The sequence below is a fragment of the Dreissena polymorpha genome, chromosome 2 (assembly GCF_020536995.1).
Source record: "Dreissena polymorpha isolate Duluth1 chromosome 2, UMN_Dpol_1.0, whole genome shotgun sequence".
In the NCBI taxonomy this organism is placed as follows: Eukaryota; Metazoa; Mollusca; class Bivalvia; order Myida; family Dreissenidae; genus Dreissena; species Dreissena polymorpha.
In genome coordinates this window covers 98,508,230-98,528,399 of record NC_068356.1, presented here as the reverse complement: position 1 = coordinate 98,528,399, position 20,170 = coordinate 98,508,230, and the positions used below count along the sequence as shown (strand labels likewise).

The 20,170-nt window shown below is 35.4% G+C and overlaps 1 protein-coding gene and 1 long non-coding RNA gene across 4 annotated transcripts in view; both read left to right on the top strand.

The window, feature by feature from the left end:
* Positions 1 to 592: 592 nt before the first annotated feature.
* Positions 593 to 15,790, top strand: LOC127869931 (uncharacterized). Its single transcript, XM_052412588.1, has 3 exons — positions 593 to 1,099; positions 14,419 to 15,419; positions 15,756 to 15,790. Exons 1-3 carry the CDS (start codon positions 774 to 776, stop codon positions 15,788 to 15,790), a joined length of 1,362 nt encoding a protein of 453 aa, XP_052268548.1. The 5' UTR covers positions 593 to 773.
* Positions 15,791 to 16,309: 519 nt separating this feature from the next.
* Positions 16,310 to 20,170, top strand: part of LOC127868209 (uncharacterized) — a 30,847-nt gene continuing 26,986 nt past the window's right edge. For all 3 annotated transcript variants that reach the window (XR_008043913.1, XR_008043915.1, XR_008043914.1), the window contains exons 1-2: positions 16,310 to 16,603; positions 18,086 to 18,143. This is a non-coding gene — a long non-coding RNA (uncharacterized LOC127868209). The remainder of the gene's footprint in view (positions 16,604 to 18,085; positions 18,144 to 20,170) is intronic.

Below are 20,170 nucleotides of genomic sequence, written 5' to 3'. Positions count from 1 at the left end.
TATAGATCAGGTTTATCATGCTTGGCACGAAAACGAAAAAGCACTCTCCAAGGCTCGTGCTTTTTGTTTTCTAAGCCTCGCATGATAAACCTGATCTATAATCAACACTAACCTATTATTCTCTATATAAAATGTGTATGCAGCTGATAACCTATTAACAATATGACAACAAAACTTGTTCATAAAAGTTGTTCCCATTTTGTTTCATTATTTTCTACTGTATATTGTTGTGTCAGCTGAATCAGTGACTCTCTGTATCAGCATTAACCATTGACAAATTTACGCTCACATTAGAAATTGTTCGTTATGAGAAACTTTCCTGTTTAAGCTATGCTAAAGTTCATGCAAACAGATTAACATTCATTGAATATTGAACCATGTGTAGTATCGGTACATCATGGAAACTCAGCAATTAAGACTACCTTGCTGTTTAGACCACTTTTAAAAATGCCCACATGTGGTTTTAATATCTAGGTTTCACTGTATATTAAATATATTCACGTGACCCAATAGTCCAATTACAGTAACAGTGTTTACTGCTATCAGACCGTTGAATGTCATTTGACAGTTAAGTTGGTTTATGTTCAGTTCAAACAATTGAGGTTCATTTTGATTTCTAATCAAGACAGAATTCGTGATTGCTTGACTGTTTTAATACACAAACAATTAAATTTGGCATTTTCTGGACTATTTATTTAAATTAACAGATATACTTTAAAATTAAGAATTTACCTTTAAACAAATTGTTACGTTTTGTTTAGTCAATTATTAAAATGGCAGCATTTTATATCGCTCCTCTTGCCATAGGCTCTGATGAAGTTAAGGATTTTATTTGTTCCTCATGCGAAGAGCAAGCAAATGCAGATTTTTACTGCAAAACATGTTCGAAACTTTATTGTGGGAAATGCATTCAGTTGCATCATAAGTGGTTTCAAAAACATTCAACTTATGGAAGGAATGACATGAAAAAATGGCCACTTTCGAAACAGTTGGTGGAATTTCTATCAAAGTGGGAAGCGCACAAGGACGACACAATTGAAATGTTATGTGATGACCACAGTCAGCTGTGCTGCACAAAGTGTGCCTTCAAAAATCACAGGTATTGCTGAAATACTTTGGCACATATAAGAGTGTAAATATCAATGAAGTTTGTCACAATTTAAATGAGAAATAAGAATTGTCAAGTTGTCAATTTTGATTTTTAGTATGTTTACAAACACATTTTCCCCGAAATTTATGTTAAAAGTATGAAATTCTCTCTCTCTCCCTCTCCCTCTCCCTCTCCCTCTCTCTCTCTCTCTCTTTCTCTCTCTCTCTCTATCTCTCTCTCTCTCTGCAAATAACCATGTGCCATTTTCATTGCCAAATTGCTTGACGATGTCAAACAAAGATAAAGGAGATAAGGACCATGTCCTATCTATTTTGCAATCTGATGTGGAAGAATTTTCTGGGATGACACCAAGGATATTCCTACTCATTAATCTGCGGACAATTGTTCCCCGTCTAGGGCCCCCCAAAAGTTAGCCTCCAAGGTTACAAAGCCTAATAATTAGTGGTGAGCTAATTAATCAGATCGTCGACGCATCGTCGATGAATTGCTGCTGAAGTGAAGATTACGATAACATCTACGAAACATTGACAATTTTTTTACTGTACCGATCATTCTATAATTTTTATTAGACCATTTCTGTCTACTGCTCAACTGAAATGAGCTTTTATTGGATAAAACAAACATTTTAAACCAAGCAGCATTCGTAATACGGATGTGTATAGGCAATTCATTCAAGATGTCGGTCGGAGGAAAATTTGTTCCCTTTTCTAAAAAAATCTAAGAAAAAATCTGAAGTTTGGAACGATGTTAATGTCAAACTAATCGATCCTACTAAACCAGCGAAGGAGAGGAACCTTGATATGAAATGTGTGTTTTGTAATTACTGCAGAAAACAGCACACAAACCATGGTATGTTTACTCTAAAAATCAAAGCGCTGAAAGCACTGTACGTGTTCGCTGTTGTAAAATGTCGTCTTTGATTAGCGTGTGCGCATTGCACAGGCTAATCAGTATGCACAGGCTTATCTTATTTGACATGCATTAAGCCCCGTTTTCCCTGAAAGCAGCCAATATGTACAGATTTCAATGATAAACACCAGACTGGCCAATCTCGTTGTACAAGCTGTAAAACACTATGAGTCATATAAACCCGTCTGCAGTGTAACAATACACAGCTGTTCATCACATTCACATGTATGTTGAGGCAGGCACGAACGACAACTCTGCTAGGAGAATGGCAGGTGTCGTCTGCTAAAACAGGCAGTGGGGTTGTCTCCCATACCGTACCTAAGCCTTCTAGCCACATACTGATTTACATTGTTTATTTTGTAAATTTTCCAAGTTCATATAGAAGAAATCCTGAATCATATAATATTATGTCCTTATTCATTTCTTACCTATACAAATCTGCACTAATTATGTTGTGGTTATTTCTATTGTTACATTTTCTCAAGAAACTTCTTAATAATGGTGAATACTAATCATTTAATTTTCTATTCAATTGAATTTTGATAATGTTATAAAACATTGTGTTTGTATTTTTATGCCCCCCTTCAAAGAAGAGGGAGTATATTGCTTTGCTCATGTCGGTCGGTCGGTCGGTCGGTCTGTCGGTCCGTCCACCAGGTGGTTGTCAGATGATAACTCAAGAACGCTTGGGCCTAGGATCATGAAACTTTATAGGTTCATTGATCATGACTCGCAGATGACCCCTATTGATTTTGAAGTCACTAGGTCAAAGGTCAAGGTCACGGTGACCCGAAATAGTAAAATGGTTTCCGGATGATAACTCAAGAACGCATATGCCTAGGATCATGAAACTTCATAGGTAGATTGATCATGACTCGCAGATGAGCCCTTTTGATTTTGAGGTCACTAGGTCAAAGGTCAAGGTCACGGTGAACCGACATAGTAAAATGGTTTCTGGATGATAACTCAAGAACGCATATGCCTAGGATCATGAAACTTCATGGGTAGATTGATCATGACTCGCAGATGACCCCTATTGATTTTGAGGTCACTAGGTCAAAGGTCAAGGTCACGGTGACCCGAAATAGTAAAATTGTTTTCGGATGATAACTCAAGAACGCATACGCCTAGGATCATGAAACTTCATAGGTACATTGATCATGACTGGCAGATGACTCCTATTGATTTTGAGGTCACAAGGTCAAAGGTCAAGGTCACGGTGACCTGAAATAGTAAAATGTGATTTTCGGATGATAATTCAAGAACATTTTTGCCTAGGATCATGACACTTCATAGATACATTGATCGTGACTCGCAGATGACCCCTATTGATTTTCAGGTCACTAGGTCAAAGGTCAAGGTCACAGTGACAAAAAACGTATTCACACAATGGCTGCCACTACAACACACAGCCCATATGGGGGGCATGCATGTTTTACAAACAGCCCTTGTTTATATTTTATTTAATAAATTTAGTGGTCAAGAAACTATTATCATAAGGTCCATATTTAAGTAGATATTTTCATATTCTTCCGATAATGATCATAGAAGTTGTTCTTTTGAAATAAAATTACTTTTTAAACATCTGTTTTTATTTAAAATTTGTAATATTTTTTACTCTGTACAAGATTTTGTTGTTATTGGGGTTTAATCCCGTTTTCAACACAGTATGTTATATTGCAGCCACAAGATTTTTCACTAATTCGAATACAAAGCAAGATTTTTTTAGCATTTATTCATTATTAAATCACAAAACACATACAGAATAGTCATGATAAAGTTCTTTTTGATAAAATATAGCAATATAATGTTAATATCAACACAAAACTGGTTAAAATATTAAAAACTTTATTTTTTGTTAAAAATGTTGCGCCCTCTACTGCGCTGCTTTGAAGCCTTTTATTTGACCTTTGACATTGAAAGATGACATTGACCTTTCACCACTCAAAATGTGCAGCTTCTCGAGATATACATGCATGCCAAAATATCAAGTTGCTATCCTCAATATCGCAAAAGTTAGGATGTTACAAACAGTTCAAGGGTATCATATTAATTTTGAAAGAAATCCAGTACAATCAAAATTACCTGGCAAAATTTGTTTAAGTCTTGTTGATCAAGAAATTAATGTTACATGGACATGCGATTGAATGTTCAGAATATGAGGATGAAATATTCATTTCAATTTTTTTTTTTGGTTCCAAAGCCAAATGGCAAGTTTAGGCCAGTCGTAAATCTAAAACAATTAAATGAGTTTGTATGATATAAGAAATTTAAACAAGAAAACTTGAATGTTGTTCTTGAATTAATACAACCCAAATGACTGGTTTATTATACTGGATTTACAGTCTGCTTATTGGTCAATATCCATAAGTATTAGAATATTCAAAGTTTTTCAATTTTGAATGGAGAGACCAATTGAATTTGAAGGCAAGGCAATTCATAAAAGTCGTTTATGTTTTATTTCTGAGTATAAATCAGTAAATCACTGAAACATACATGCATGATAGGTAATCTTGGTATTATTTAATTTTTAGAGTATTTGTAACAATAACTTCATGTTACTAAGTTTAATGAACATTCAGTTAAAAAAATTATTTTAAAAACTCAATAGCATGTAAAAAATCACATGTTTGTAAAAGATTTTGCACAAGTAACCATTTGCAATGTGAAAAAGAACAACATAAATTTGATAATAATACTAACAATTTTCTATTTATTATTTCAACAACAAAAGATTGAGATTCCTCCTGACATGGTGATGCAGAAGATTTATTCGAAGCCTACAGCAATACAAAGAGCTTACGTAAATTAAATACCAAATTATCTTGTTTAAACAAGTTTGAAAATGTTATATTTATAATGAGTTTTGGGAACACATTTTTGATTAACATGATCAAAGATTTAACAGTCACTTTTGAGTTAAGCAGAGATATTCACTGCTGGAATGTGTTCATTTATGAAAAAATGCAACAGTTTAATTTGATCAATTGAATATTTAAAACTAATTCATACTGAATTTTCTTTTGTCTTCGGCAAGTCTGAAGGTTTGTGAAGTTCGTTGTCGTAACTGCTTTATCTAGTAGACATGAATATAGTAATATCATCTTAGTGCTGGGATGGTCAAGGTACGTCTCAGGAAAAGAAAGGAATCCAATTTCTGTGTTGAATCAGACAGTATCAGTATCCTTGGCATAGCTGTGAACACCCTATTTAAAGTCCACAATGTTGTTCAACCATTAAAAGTTCTTAATGTTGAAATGACCTGGTTTTGTACGTCCAAGTTTCGCTGGCGTCATGACATTTTCCTTTGTGGGATGAAACTTTCCGTCTAAAGAGCAAGAGACCCTCTTTTGCTTCTTTTCAGCGCACTGAAAATATAAAACAATATGAATTTAAACCAACATGATTAATAAAGGGCTAGTATTGACTGAGCCTTTCCGAAAATGCTGCAACATAATGTTGATCAAATTAATAGTGGTTATAATATAAAAAAATGACTAAAATTGTAATGTTTTTAGTCCTCATTAATACAAAGACACTGTGCAAGTTTGTCAAGAATTGGATGAAAATTATGGACTTTATTACATAAAAAACTGAATTTTCTTTTTTTTTCTCAAATTCAACAAACCTTTGCAATGAATACTTCTTTGTTGGCAACAATTGGTTAATTTGTAGTCTTAATCTGACTAGATCGCTTTGTCAAGGTCTCTCTGTCAAAATGGCGGATGTGAAAATTTGCATCGTCGCGCGAAGTCTTGTTTGGTCGCAAGTCTCGTTTCCGTTTTGCGTAACAACGCGTTAGCTTGTTCTTCGGTTGATTGAGTAGCGAATCCCTTTGTTTGTATAGGTCCCTGTTATAAACCAAGGACAAATTAGTTTCTCAAGTTAAAAGATTATGAAGAGCCAAAATTATGTCCAGCTCGGACATTGAAAACTTACTTGTCATTAACCAAGTATCTTGGAAAAGATGTTCAATTTTTCATTTTGTATTTTACTTATTAGTCAGTTTCTTCTAATACGTTAGAAAGATGGCTTAAACAGGTTTTATTCATGGCAGGTATTAACACATTTAGGCATCAGTTTAGGCAGCTGCCGTGGTTGGATGTAAAACTTCTGAGATTTTGATAACTGCAGATTGGCCTACTGCTAATAAGTTCTATTTACCAGGTATGGGTGATGACATTAATCAACAAAATAGTACATTATTTAGTGAAGCTGTATTGTCTTGCAGGCATTAATTTTCTGTTCTGGTTGGATACCTATGTAATATCTTATTATTTTCAGATACTTAATTTATAACTGGTATTATGATATTGCTCCAGAACTTTCTAAGTGGATGCAATGTACTTACATTATTTATGGCCAGGTTTGTTTTATTATTGTTGTTTGTTATAAAGGATTGAAACTGCGTTTTTATATCAAACCTTATATGCTATATTATTATAGATAATATGAATGTAATATTGATATATACGTGGTAATACTTGCATATGGTATATATGTTTACATAATTATGTATACATTCATTAAATTATGCATTATGACGCATACATTTGATAAAACTGAGTACTTGTCTGTTCTATTTTAATAATGTTGTCGTCTTTAAATACATGTATGCTTGTATATTGAAGGTTGGAGGCCTATGAAAATAATGGACCCCCTATCCAAGCACTTGTGTGATGGATGGGGGGCATTATTGGAAATAAAGCCGGAGGCCGAAAATATACAAGCATCCACCCTTGAATGGAAGAATTATGTTCTCATGTGCCCACCCTTTGTAGATTAAGAAGCATATTGAATATGTGAGTACTTTACGACAACATAAAATCTGACTTTAAAACCTATGAGTTTCCTTGTGCAAGGTGCAGTTTTTATAAAGCTGTGGGCACGTGTAAATTCGTCACAAAATTTCATTTTGTACTTTTAAGTAGGGAAATAGACTGGTCACTGGAGTGATATGCTTGTATATTTTCGGCCTCCAGCCTTATTTCCCCCCTCCATCACACAAGTGCTTGGATGGGGGTCCATTTTAGAGCATGGTTAATGTTATGTATTACTGTTTCCTCTCAAATATCATAACTTCAAGGAAAATTTGCGAATTTGAAACAATTTTTTTCTATTTTGTAAATTAACCAAAGCGTGAAAAGGCCCCTTTAAAATATGGCGACCAGGACGCGGGGCATTTTTAATAATATGGCCATATATGGCTATAGTAAAACCTTGTTAACACTCTACTCTAAACCCAAGAGGCCACTTTTATTGTCCAAATTCATGAAAATTAGTCAGAAGAATAGTACCAATGATATCTTGGAAGAGTTTGAAAATGATTCCGATTGGTTATAAAACATGGCCCCCAGAGGGCGGAGCATTTTTCCTTATATGGCTATTGTTAAACCTTGTTTACTCTCTAGAGATCACATGTAATGCCTATCAATCATGAAAACAAAAAATGTGTCCAAATGTTATTTTGAACGAGTCCAAAAATTTTTTAAGTTGGTTGCAAAACATGGCAGCCAGGGGACAGGACATTTTGTATTATATAGCTAAATATGGCTTTAGTAAAACCTTGTTAACAATCTTGAAGCCACATTTAATGTCCGATCTTCATGAAACTTAGTCACAAGATTTTTCCAATGATATCTTGGATGAGTTTAAAAAATGATTACGGTTGTTTGAAAAACATGGTCCCCAGGAAGCAGGGCATATGGCCTTTTATGGCTACAGTAAAACCTTGTCAACACTCTAGAGTCCACCTTTATTGTCCGATCATCATGACTATTAGCGAGAAGATTTGTCCCAATGGTATCTTAGACCAGTTTGAAAATGGTTCCAGTTGGTTGAAAAACATGACCACCACGGGGCGGATCATTTTTCATTATATGGCTATGTATGGCTATAGTAAAATCTTATTAACACTCTTGAAGACAGATTTACTGTCTGTTCTTCATGAAACATGGTCAGGTGATTGGTTTAAGGGTCCTATGGCTTGTTATAAAGAGAAATGTAGTTGATTGGTTTAAGAGCCCTATGTTTTGTCATAAATGGTAGTGCAGGTGATTGGTTTAAGAGCCCTATGGATGTAGTGTAGGTGATAATGGCCCTATGAATTATTAAATAGAGTAGTTCAGGTGATTTGTTTGAGAGTCTTATGGGTTGTTATACAGAGTAATGCATGTGATTTGTTTAAGAGCCCTATGTATTGTTATAAAGAGTAGAGCAGATGCTTGCCTTAATGACCCTATGAATTGTTAGAAAGACTAGTACATGCAATTGATTTAAGGGCCCTATCAATATATGGAGTAGAGCAGATGCTTGCCTTAATGACCCTATGAATTGTTAGAAAGACTAGTACATGCAATTGATTTAAGGGCCCTATCAATATATGGAGTAGAGCAGATGCTTGCCTTAATGACCCTATGAATTGTTAGAAAGACTAGTACATGCAATTGATTTAAGGGCCCTATGTATTGTTATAAAGAGTAGAGCAGGTGTTTACTTTAAGGACCCTATGAATTGTTAGAAAGACTGTACATGCGATTAATTTAAGGGCCCTATGTATTGTTATAAAGAGTAGTGCAGATGATTGCCTTAAGGACTCTTTGAATTGTTAGAAAGACTAGTACATGCAATTGATTTAAGGGTCCTATCAATATATGGAGTAGAGCAGATGCTTGCCTTAATGACCCTATGAATTGTTAGAAAGACACGTACATGCGATTGATTTAAGGGCCCTATCGATATAAAGAGTAGAGCAGATGATTGCCTTAAGGACCGTATGAATTGTTAGAAAGACTAGTACATGCGATTGCATTAAGGGCCCTATCGATTGTTATAAAGAGTAGAGCAGATGATTGCCTTAAGGACCCTATGAATTGTTAGAAAGACTAGACATGCGATTGATTTAAGGGCCCTATCGATTGTTATAAAGAGTAGAGCAGATGATTGCCTTAAGGATCCTATGAATTGTTAGAAAGACTAGTAAATGTAATTGATTTAAGGGCCCTATCGATTGTTATAAAGAGTAGAGCAGATGATTGCCTTAAAGACCCTATGAATTGTTAGAAAGACTGGTACATGCAATTGATTTAAAGGCCCTATCAATTGTTATAAAGAGTAGATCAGGTGATTACTTTAAGGACCCTATGAATTGTTAGAAAGACTAGTACATGTGATTGATTTAAGGGCCCTATCGATTGTTATAAAGAGTAGATCAGGTTGTTACTTTAAGGACCCTATGGATTGTTATAAAGAGTAGTGCAGTTGATTGGTTTAAGGGACCATGTGGATTGTTATAAAGAGTAGTGAAGATGATTGCCATAAGGGTCCTATGGATTGTTATAAAGAGTAGTGAAGGTAATTGGTTTAAGGGCCCTATGAATTGTTAGAAAGACTAGTACATGTGATTGATTTAAGGGCCCTATCGATTGTTATAAAGTGTAGAGCAGATTATTGCCTTAAGGACCCTATGAATTGTTAGAAAGACTAGTACATGCGATTGATTTCAGGGCCCTATCGATTGTTATAAAGAGTAGAGCAGATGATTGCCATAAGGACCCTATGAATTGTTAGAAAGACTAGTACATGTACATGCGATTAATTTCAGGGCCCTATCGATTGTTATAAAGAGTAGAGCAGGTGGTTACTTTAAGGCTCCTATTGATTGTGTATATTGTTATACTGGATGTCTGTCGGTAGACCAGTCTGAATGTCGGTAGACCAGTTCGTTTCCGATCAATAACTTGTCAATCAATTGACCGATTGGTTTGATACTTCACATGTGCTTGGCGTTTGACAGTAGAAGACCCTTATTGAAATTGGAATCACTATGTCAAAGGTCAAGGTTACTTTAACACTAAGTGTGAAAATCGTTTCAGATCAATAGCTTGTCAACAAATTGACTGATTGGCTTGATACTTCACATGTGCATTGGCCTTGGACATTAGATGACCCCTAACAATATTGGGTTCACTGGGTCAAAGGTCAAGTTCACTATGATACAAAATGGTAACTGATCAATAGCTTATCAATTATTAGCTCTACTGGCCGAAGGCCTGAAGAGCTTATGTCATGGAGTGGTTTTCATCGTTTTCATCCTTTTCAAACTTGTTCAGTGTCTTTATATTTATGAGGACTCAAACCCTATTGAAAATGGGTTACATCAAAGTAAAAAGTCCATGATTATCTCCCCTTGAGTTTGAGAAAATTGTGAAAAAAGGCTTGTTTGCGCAATACAGTCAACAGTTTACATCCAATTATTTCCCAACTTGCACAGTGTCTTTATCTGAATGATGAGTCAAACCCTATTGATTGAAAATGAGCAATATCGGAGTTATTGGAGTCCAGAATTATCTCCGCTTAAATTTGAGAAAAAAAAAAGAAAATTCAGTTTTTTATGTAATACAGTCCATAATTTTCATCCAATTCTTGACAAACTTGCGCAGTGTCTTTGTATTAATGAGGACTCAAACCCTTTTGTAAAAAGAGCAATATCAAAGCAATAAGTCCAGAATGACTTCTCCTTGAATATGAGAAAATGTTGAAATTCTGCTTGTTTACGCAATTAATTTCACAGTTTTCATCCAATTATTTCATTATTTGCACAGTATCTTTATATCAATGAGGACTTGAACCCTATTGAATATGAGCAGTATCGGATAAATAAGTACACAATAACCTCCTCTTGATTTTGAGAAAATTCTCCTTGTTTGCGTCATTAAGTACACAGTTTCCATCTTATTCTTTCCAAACTTGCACAGTGTTTTAGTAGTAGAGCGATTCAGGCCCTCATGGGCCTCTTGTTTTATGTGATAAGTCCATAATTTTCATCCAATTCTTAGCAAACTTGCACAGTGTCTTTGTATCAATGAGGACTCAAACTCTTTTTGAAAAAGAGCAATATCGAAGCAATAAGTCCAGAATTACTTCCCCTTGAATATGAGAAAATTTTGAAATCCTGCTTGTTAACCCAATAATTCTAAAGTTTTCATCCAATTATTTCCTAATTTACACAGCTTCTTTATATCAATGAGGACTTGAACCATATTGAATAGGAGCAGTCTCGGAAAAATAAGTACACAATAATCTCCCCTTGAATTTGAGAAAATTAGCATTGTTTGCCCGATTAAGTACTTAGTTTCCATCTTATTCTTTCCAAACTTGCACAGTGTTTATAGCAGTAGGGCAATTCAAGCCCTCATGTGCCTCTTGTTTGACTGATTGGCTTTATACTTCACATATGCATTGGCCTTGGAAAGTTCATGAGCCCTATTGGGGTCACTAGGTTAAAGGTCAAGGTGACTGTTACACTTAGTGTGAAAATGGTTTCCAATCAATAACTCATCAACAAATTAATCGATTGGCTTGATACTTCGCTTCTGCATTGGCCTTTGACAGTACATGTCCCCTTTTGAAATTGGGATCACTAGGTCAAAGGTCTAGGTTACTATAACACTAAGTTCGAAAAACGTTTCCGATCAATAACTCTTCAACAAATCGACCGATTCGCTCGATTCTTCACATTTGCATTAGCCTTGAACAGTAAATGACCCCTATAGAAATTGAGGTCACTGGTTCAAAGGTCAAGGTCGATATCACATTACGTGGTTTCTGATCAATATCTCGTCAACGAATTGACTGATTAACTTGATACTTCACATGTGCATCTGCCTTGGACAAAAGATGACCCTTATCAAAACTGAGGTTACTAGGTCAATGGTCAAGGTCACTAGCCTACTTGATACTTTTCATGTACATTGACCTTGGACAGTACATGAGCCCTATTGAAATTAGTTACGCACTAAATGTGAAATAGTTTTAAATCAAAAACTGGTAAACTGATTCACCAATTGGCTTGATACTTGTCATGTGCATTAGCCTTGGACAGTAGATGACCCTTCTCAAAATTGGGGTCACTAGGTCACTAGGTCAAAGGACATGGTCACAATAAGTGGGAAAAGTGTTTCGGATCAATAATTGGTCAACGAATCGACCGATTGGCTTTATATTTCCCATGTGCATTTGCCTTGGACAGTAGATGACCCCTATCGAAATAAGGGTCACTAGGTCAAAGGTTAAGGTCACTGTCACAATAAGTGGGCATATGTCTCAGACTGCAGAACACTTGTTTTGATTGTGTGTAGTATAAAGTTAATTGCAAAATATTATTCATACATGTGTATTACCCAATTAAAAAAAAATCATTAGTCTTGCTACTGTAAGAAATGTCAATATCACAAATAAATATACAATAGGCCAATCTCTTGGATCCTTCTTTAACACATTTTTACAATGGCGTCTTTTCTTGTCCACGAAAAGATCAAGTGACAACAACAAAAGCAAAAAAATCACAATTGGTTAAATTTTATATAAACTTATTAGGAGATAGTTGACCCGGTTGCATGTCATAAGCTGCTCAACATAGGCTAGATTATTAATACTGACACTTTATTTAGAAATAGAGGACCTCCTCTAAGATTTGGGGTTATTTTAATTTGCATTTTTTCTTTGGTCTGTTTGTTGATTGGTTTGTAGACCAATCATTTCCAAATGATACTTAGAGCATGCTTTGACCTACAGCCATGCACATTTTTATCCCCCCCCCCCTCCCCCCCCCCCCCCCCACATTGCACATTTCGGTAGGTCGGTCCATCCGTCCGTCCACCAGATGGTTTCCGAATGATAACTCAAGAACGCTTAGGCCTAGGATCATTTAACTTCATAGGTACATTGATCATGACTAGAAGATGACCCCTTTTGATTTTTAGGTCACAAGGTCAAAGGTCAAGATCACGGTGACTTGAAATAGTAAAATGGTTTCCGGATGATAACTCAAGAACACTTATGCCTAGGATCATGAAACTTCATAGGTACATTGATCATGACTCGCAGATGACCCCTATTGATTTTCAGGTAACTAGGTGAAAGGTCAAGGTCACGGTGACTCAACTTAGAAAAATGGTTTTCATATGATAACTCAAGAAAGTTTACGCCTAGGATCATAAAACTTCATAGGTATATCGATCATGACTGGCAGATGACCCCTATTGATTTTCAGGTCACTAGGTCAAAGGTCAAGGTCACAGTGACTTAAAATAGTAAAATGGTTTCTGGATGATAATTTAAGAATAATAAAGAACATTTTTAACAAACATATGGAGTTGCATACGCTTACCTGACCATTCAAACATATAACAATTGCGTCTTCATCACAGGCTAGATTGTACATACTGAGTTTGGGAATAGACATTAAATATACGTCATGCTTGTTGTTTTTGTGGGATGGAAGAGCATTAATGATCTTTTTTATTTGCATGTGTTATTATGGATAGTGTGGTCAAGGTGTACAATGATACTAAAACTGAGAACAATATAAACTACTAGAAATGTATTCTAAGTACATGGATACATCTACAATCCAATTTGTCCCACAACTGCACTAATGTCAAACAATTATGAACAAATATATGGAGTTGCACACGTTAACCTGACAATTACTATGTTACTGTAGAAGTATCCCTCTATTTGAGTAACGCTTCTCACAATTGAAAAAATATTATTGTTTGGTTAAAGGGATTGTCACATAACTCTTCTTATGTAAAAAAAAACTTTAAAAAAATATCAAGGTGCATAATTTCACATGGTGGGTTATACTTTAAGAATAGTTCATCCCTCTATCAGCTGTACTCTTTGAGTTACTCACAACACAATTTTAAATGTGATTTCTTTGCTAAACAGGGCCATAACTCTGGGTATGTTGAAAAAGACATATCAAACTATGCATGTGGGTAAAATTACACAATGATAAATATTTATGTAAAGTGATAGTCCTCTTGTAGCAAGCAATACTGTTTATTTTACACTGCACATATGTTAAAATGTCATTTTTGTATAAATATAAGACATTACTACAATTATGATGAAAACAACAGAAACAACATATAGAAGTGCGCATTAGCTCACATGCCTGGTTACTGTACTTTAAAGTTGCAGGAATACATGTTGAGTTATATAAGCCAGAAAAGTCACGCAGATGGATGGAAAAGTGCAAATCTATATACCTCCATATTAACCCTTTGAATGCTGGGAAATTTGTCGTCTGCTAAAATGTCGTCTGCTGAATTTGTAAAATAAGCATTTTCTTCATTTTTTTCAAAGAATACTATCAGAATAGCAAACAGTTTGGATCCTGATGAGACGCCACGTTCTGTGGCGTCTCATCTGGATCCAAACTGTTTGCAAAGGCCTTTAAAATTCAGCTCCAGCGCTTTAAGGGTTAAGCCCAAGAAGCGTTAATTTATTGTCCATGTATGTTTTTATTTGACACTTTATACTTGTTTGAAGCATTACATAATATCACTTACTATTCCTTAGTATGTACATGTATTAATTGTTTATTTCAGCCAGTGCAGTAAAGTGACCCAGATTTCGGAGCTGACCAACTCGCAGCCCACAGGCCTAGAGGGGCTGTCAGTGGAGCTGGAAACTGTCCTGGGGGAAATTAAAACCCTGCAAATCAGTCAGAAGGCCAGCATTCAGTCATTGCAGAGAACATACAAGGAACATAGTGCAGTTATGATAGAGCAAATGCTTGGCAATTTAAATACTTATATAGATGAATGTGATAATAATTCTGTGGGTACATCAGGCGGAAATGAGCAATATTTAAAAGAAGAGATGTGTAGGAGTGTTCTCTCTATCGTGAATGAATTTGATAATATTACTACGAAGGAACTTAACGAGATGAAAGATGAAGTTTTAAGTATTAAAGAGTCAGTTACAAGTTCTATTCATAAATGCACCACTCTTCACAATGACTTGTCACAATTCCATGAACTTGTTCAGAAAATTGGAGATAATAAGGAGCTCTGTCTTATAGCCAGCATAAAATGTAAGCATATAATACAGCAAGCATTGACTCTGCTAGGAAAGTCAGGCAAGGTGTTTAACGTCCAGCGGAAGTCTGTGCACAATGTGAGAATACCAAGTGATTCATATGAATGTAGTATTGAAGGCATATGTGTTCTGACTGATAGGCAGGTGCTGGTCGCAGACTCGAAGAATAAGAGGATCAAGCTGCTGAACCAGCAGTACCAGGTGGTGAATCACTGGGATGTGACTGCTGGGCCATGGGACATATGTTTGATCACATCCAGTGAGGTTGCAGTGGCTGTGAATGACCATGATAGCAAGATACATGAGGTCCAGTTTATCACTGTCAACCAGGGAAAGCTTGTCTCTGGCAGGAAGTTTCAGTTACAACATGAATGTATATGTATTACCCATCACCAAGGAGACCTTTTTGTCACCTCTGGTCAAGAACTGTACAAATACTCACTGAATGGCAAACTGATCTGCAGACTCTACCAAGATAAATCAGCTAATTGGACAGGAAAGAATCATGGTGAATCCATCCTGATAACATGTGTATTATGTACAGGGATTTGTCTAGCCATTGTGGACAAAGGAGTCTAGTCAAATTGTGTTATTTTAAATCCATACAATGACAAATTTGGGAATTTTTATTGACTAAATGAACCGAGTTGGGATTTATTTTTTTAATCAACAAATATTGACCCATTAGGCCTTTATCTTGTTATTTTGAAAAAAATAATATAAATTATAGTTACATACTTTGTGAGATGATAATAAAATAAAATTCAGATGTAATAGCAAAAAACCTGCTGATGTATTATAAAAAAATTGTTCTTTAATTCATATGTGCCCTTGAATACTACAGTGCAATGTAGCCAAAAGAAGATTCAGAAATATTGATTTATAAACATGAGTAATGAAATATTTTGACTGTCACTACATGACATGTCTATAAATAGAAACTGAGTTCCTGGCAGTGAGACACTTTCTGACCTGGTCTTAATTTTGTGGTTGTAAAATGATTGTACATGTACAATATGTTTACCTGTTGATAGAACTGTGCAATTGTTTCAGTAAGTGTAATTGTTTCCATCTGTGTACTTGTTTTGCTTCAATTCATATCTTACTCAACAGTCGCATTTCAACATGTCAAATGTTAACTAAATAGCTCTGCTACTGAAGTTTATTGTCACGCTTAACTATTGAATCATTGAAATGTATGCATATATTTTAGATGTGTAAAGGCCTCTTTATAGCAACATATGCGTAATACAATATCACTGCAGTATGTTAAATAAGATTATTTAGCATTTACAGTGATTCAATATCTTGATGTTACTCTGTTTTGCAGTATACAAGTGTGCTGTGAGTTCCACAGGGGACAGGCTGTACATCACCAGCACTGTGCAGGACAAGCTTCACACCCTGGCCAGGGATGGCACACTCCTGGCTACATTCACAGACCCAGCACTAGTGGGCCCACATGGTCTACATGTGACCCCTGCAGGCCAGGTGCTGGTCTGTGGATACTGGCCCCACACTGTACTACAGGTGGGCTGGGAGGGAGAGAGTAAGGTGGCTAATCTTGCTACTCAGGAGGATGGAGTGAGGTGGCCACAGTCAGTCTGCTACAGCAGCACAACATCCTCCATCATTGTGGGACAGGACTTGGACGACAACATCCTGGTGTTCAGAGTGGAATAGTGTGTACATGTATGTATTAGTTGTTGAAATTAGTGATTAGTACAGGGGTTTTTCTGCCTACTTTGGGAAAAGGAGTCTGACCAAATTGGGAATTTTTATCGACAAAATTGCCCATTTTGGGAATTTTTGTTTCGTGAAACGGCTCATTTTGGGAAAAAAAAAAAGAATTAATCATGCCATTAGTTTGTGGTTTAACAATTTTCTTTATATAAACACATGCAAAACAAACACTGCCCAAACACAAGTTCCAGCAACATTTTTTGGCCGAGCTAAAATAGAGCCATGGGTATTTCATTTCATACTTTAATGTATTAAAGATCGAGCTACAACTTTCTTACAAGGCTCTGATCATTCAGTTGCCGATTTTGTGATTGACGGCCCTGGCATTACTTCTGTTGCTGTTACATTTTGCTGCGTATCGTCCGAGCCTGTCTGTTCAGGGTTACTCGCGGCAGTAATTTCGGAAAATTCTAAGCGTTTCGAAGACATCGATATCGTTACACATCCTTTAGTGTCTATTTTTCGTGTTTTTTTTTACTGTAATATTTACTAGTGTGCGAAGCCATGATTGAAAATAAGCGTCTACAGATTTGGACTAGAATGTGTATTGTGCGGCTCTATATACTTGTTATAATGCGGAACAGTTCGAACCTTATCGCTGTCAATGTTGGCAGATGCATCCGGCAAATACACCTGCTAAAATCTGAGTCGCTAAAGGCTTAATTACGTCGCGGATGAAGGGAAGTCACTCTTTCGATATAAATTAAGTTTACTTTTTACGATTTTGAAAGATTTTTTTTTTTTGGAATTGGGAAATATGTTATCAAAATTCGATTGGGAACGGGTCCGTTTGCTTTGGGAATGCCTCCGTTGTCCGGAGGCGCAGACAGTGCAGAAAAACCCCTGTAGTATTTTAATAACAATGTGTTGTTTAGCATACGAACATAGTAGTGTGATGTTACAATACAACATTGTTTGTGTAGTTAAAGATACAAATAATTTATGTGCACATATTGTTATCTGATTATACAATGTGAGGGTTTTTGTTGGAACATTAGATTTAATGCATATTATGTTATTGTTGTCATAACATTTATGTAATTATGGTCCTAAAATTTAATTCTTGTAAACTTCGCATGAAAAAAACAAAGCATTTCAACTGAAAATTTAATATTTGTACAAAGATGCACATGTACATAGCAACTGAGGCTATTTTTAGACTTTCATTTCTATAAAACATGCCATGTAAGAAATGTATATGGATGAATATTTTTTAAATAAAATATGAAATTGTTTAAGTAATCTTTGGAGGAGTATATATTGATATTTTATGCAATGTTTACAGAAAGGTAACACTTGATGTGAGATTTATTAATTTGCCATATTTCATGATGTTGAACATGTCTTATTGATTTTTATTACATTTACATAAATGTGTGTGAGTCCTAAATATACATACAAGAAATAAATCAAGCTATTCTGCTGCTCCAGTTGCTGCTGGGTCGGGACAACGATGCTGAGGATGTGGGGGACAAGCATGACGCAGAAGGTAAAAGATCGCTTTGTCAGGCCTTTTCTTGGTCACTTTGGGAAAAAATGCAATTTTGGGATTTTTTATTTGTTTCGTGCTAAAAGTCCATTGATTTGGGAAAACACATTTAATATAAGTATTTATAATACTTCAAATTATAGGAATAAAATCCTATTATAATAGTTATAAACTTTGTTAGATCTAATTGAAACATAATTGAGATAAGATTTTCATAAGGAACAGCATATAACACGCTTTGGGTATGGGTCCGTTAAACAGACCCATAAATACTCAAGGAAAAGCCCTGCTTGTGTATTTCCTGTTTATTAAGATGAGGTGGAAAAGAATGGTATGAATTAACAAAAGGTAAAATATCCTTTTAAATTGTTTGTTTATTGTAAAATCATATATATTCGTCCGCATGTTATTTCGTGGTTAAAAAAAGACTTTCATGGACGTGGTAGTTAATGCATGACTTTCTCGGTTTGAAAACAATAATTATGGAATTTGTGTAAGTTATTTTCCAGTGTGTTTGTATTTAATTTGTGGATCGTTCAACCCTTAAAATCAATAAAAAATAATGTCCCGCGAATAATAGTGTTTTTGCAGTGTATAAATAAGTGAAGTGGACGAGAATGATATGATATGATTTCACAGAAGGTAAAATGGCGTCTATTCTTGTGTATATTGTGTTTTCAGTACAACTTATTTTACTTGATGATCAATAACTCAAACCCTTCTCCAGCTCTATGCTTTCCAACTTACCGATACAGACACCTCAGAAACACAACACCGCAATAATTTCTGTCATCCCCATGCAGGCCTTGAGTTTTTGTAAAGCTGTGAGATATTTAATTAAACCTATTTGATTGGAATCTATTCCATCTAATGCCGTATAGAGTCTGTTTGCGAGGAGGTGTTAAGTTTTCATTGTGTATACAGTGTTGTTTTTTTAGTCATAACAGGCCCCATCACAAAGGAGCATGATTTACATAAAACCACCATTTTTTCACGGGATATTATGCGTTCTTGTTAGTTTCATGGAATAAATGCGTTTTGCTTCATGGAGTTAACGAGTATTGAAAAGTGTAACGAAAAATAATTAAATTGGAAAATTTGTATGAGAAAATAATTAAAACAAGCAAATCCGTTGAATTGATAGCACACGCCAATATGCTTCTGGACACAAAAGTATTATATTTGACACTCAAAACAACAATGTTTCAAGATACAAAGGGCCAAAACTCCATTATTAACAGATGGTGTACACTGCCATTTGGCGTGCATCATCCTCTTATCCATATATATTCATGTTTCAATAAAATCTGCCAAAGCACTTCAAAAATATGGCTCCGGACACACAAAAAGCATTTTCAAGATACAAAGGGCCATAACTCTATTATTAACTGATGGTGTACAATGCCATTTGGCGTGGATCATTCTCTTATCCATATGCATACTCATACCAAGTTTCAATGAAATCCGCCAAAGCACTTACAAGATATGGCTCCGGACAGACGGGCGGACGGACGGAAAGACACAAAACAGTATCCCTCCGCCTATGGCAGGGGATAATAAAAAGTACAGAATCTCGTATTGAGCAACTCTAAACTCACAAATTCGCACTGAAAGAAGCTTAAACACGTTTAAATAATATTATATTTCTTCTACGATATAGCATATAAGATGTTTACAGTATATTTACTGTATTCTGTTATATAAGTTTATATTATTTGCTCTTGAAAGCCCTTTATAAATCTAAGCACCGACAATGGAAGCCATATGTCTTATCAGGCATTATTATAATAATTTTCATTGTTCAAACATTTCTACGTAAAAGATCAATTTGAAGTTTGGCATACACATTGAGGATAGATGAAAAATGATAAGGAAGTGCATATTTTTTGCGTTTTAAACAGTTCAGGTTGTCTTATAGGTTACATTATACTAAATAATAGTTTCATGTAGGGCTGTACTCTCTAAAAAAAATCATATTTTACTCGAAGCCATGTTTTACACTTTAGACTGGTGTTCTGGCTTTATCT

Coding starts and splice junctions, on each gene's coding strand:
- LOC127869931 (XM_052412588.1), top strand. CDS start 774: ATGGCAGCATTTTATATCGCTCCTCTTGCCATAGGCTCTGATGAAGTT. Junction 1,100..14,418: donor TGTGCCTTCAAAAATCACAG/GTATTGCTGAAA, acceptor TGTTTATTTCAG/CCAGTGCAGTAAAGTGACCC. Junction 15,420..15,755: donor TTGGACAGGAAAGAATCATG/GTGAATCCATCC, acceptor TGAATACTACAG/TGCAATGTAGCCAAAAGAAG.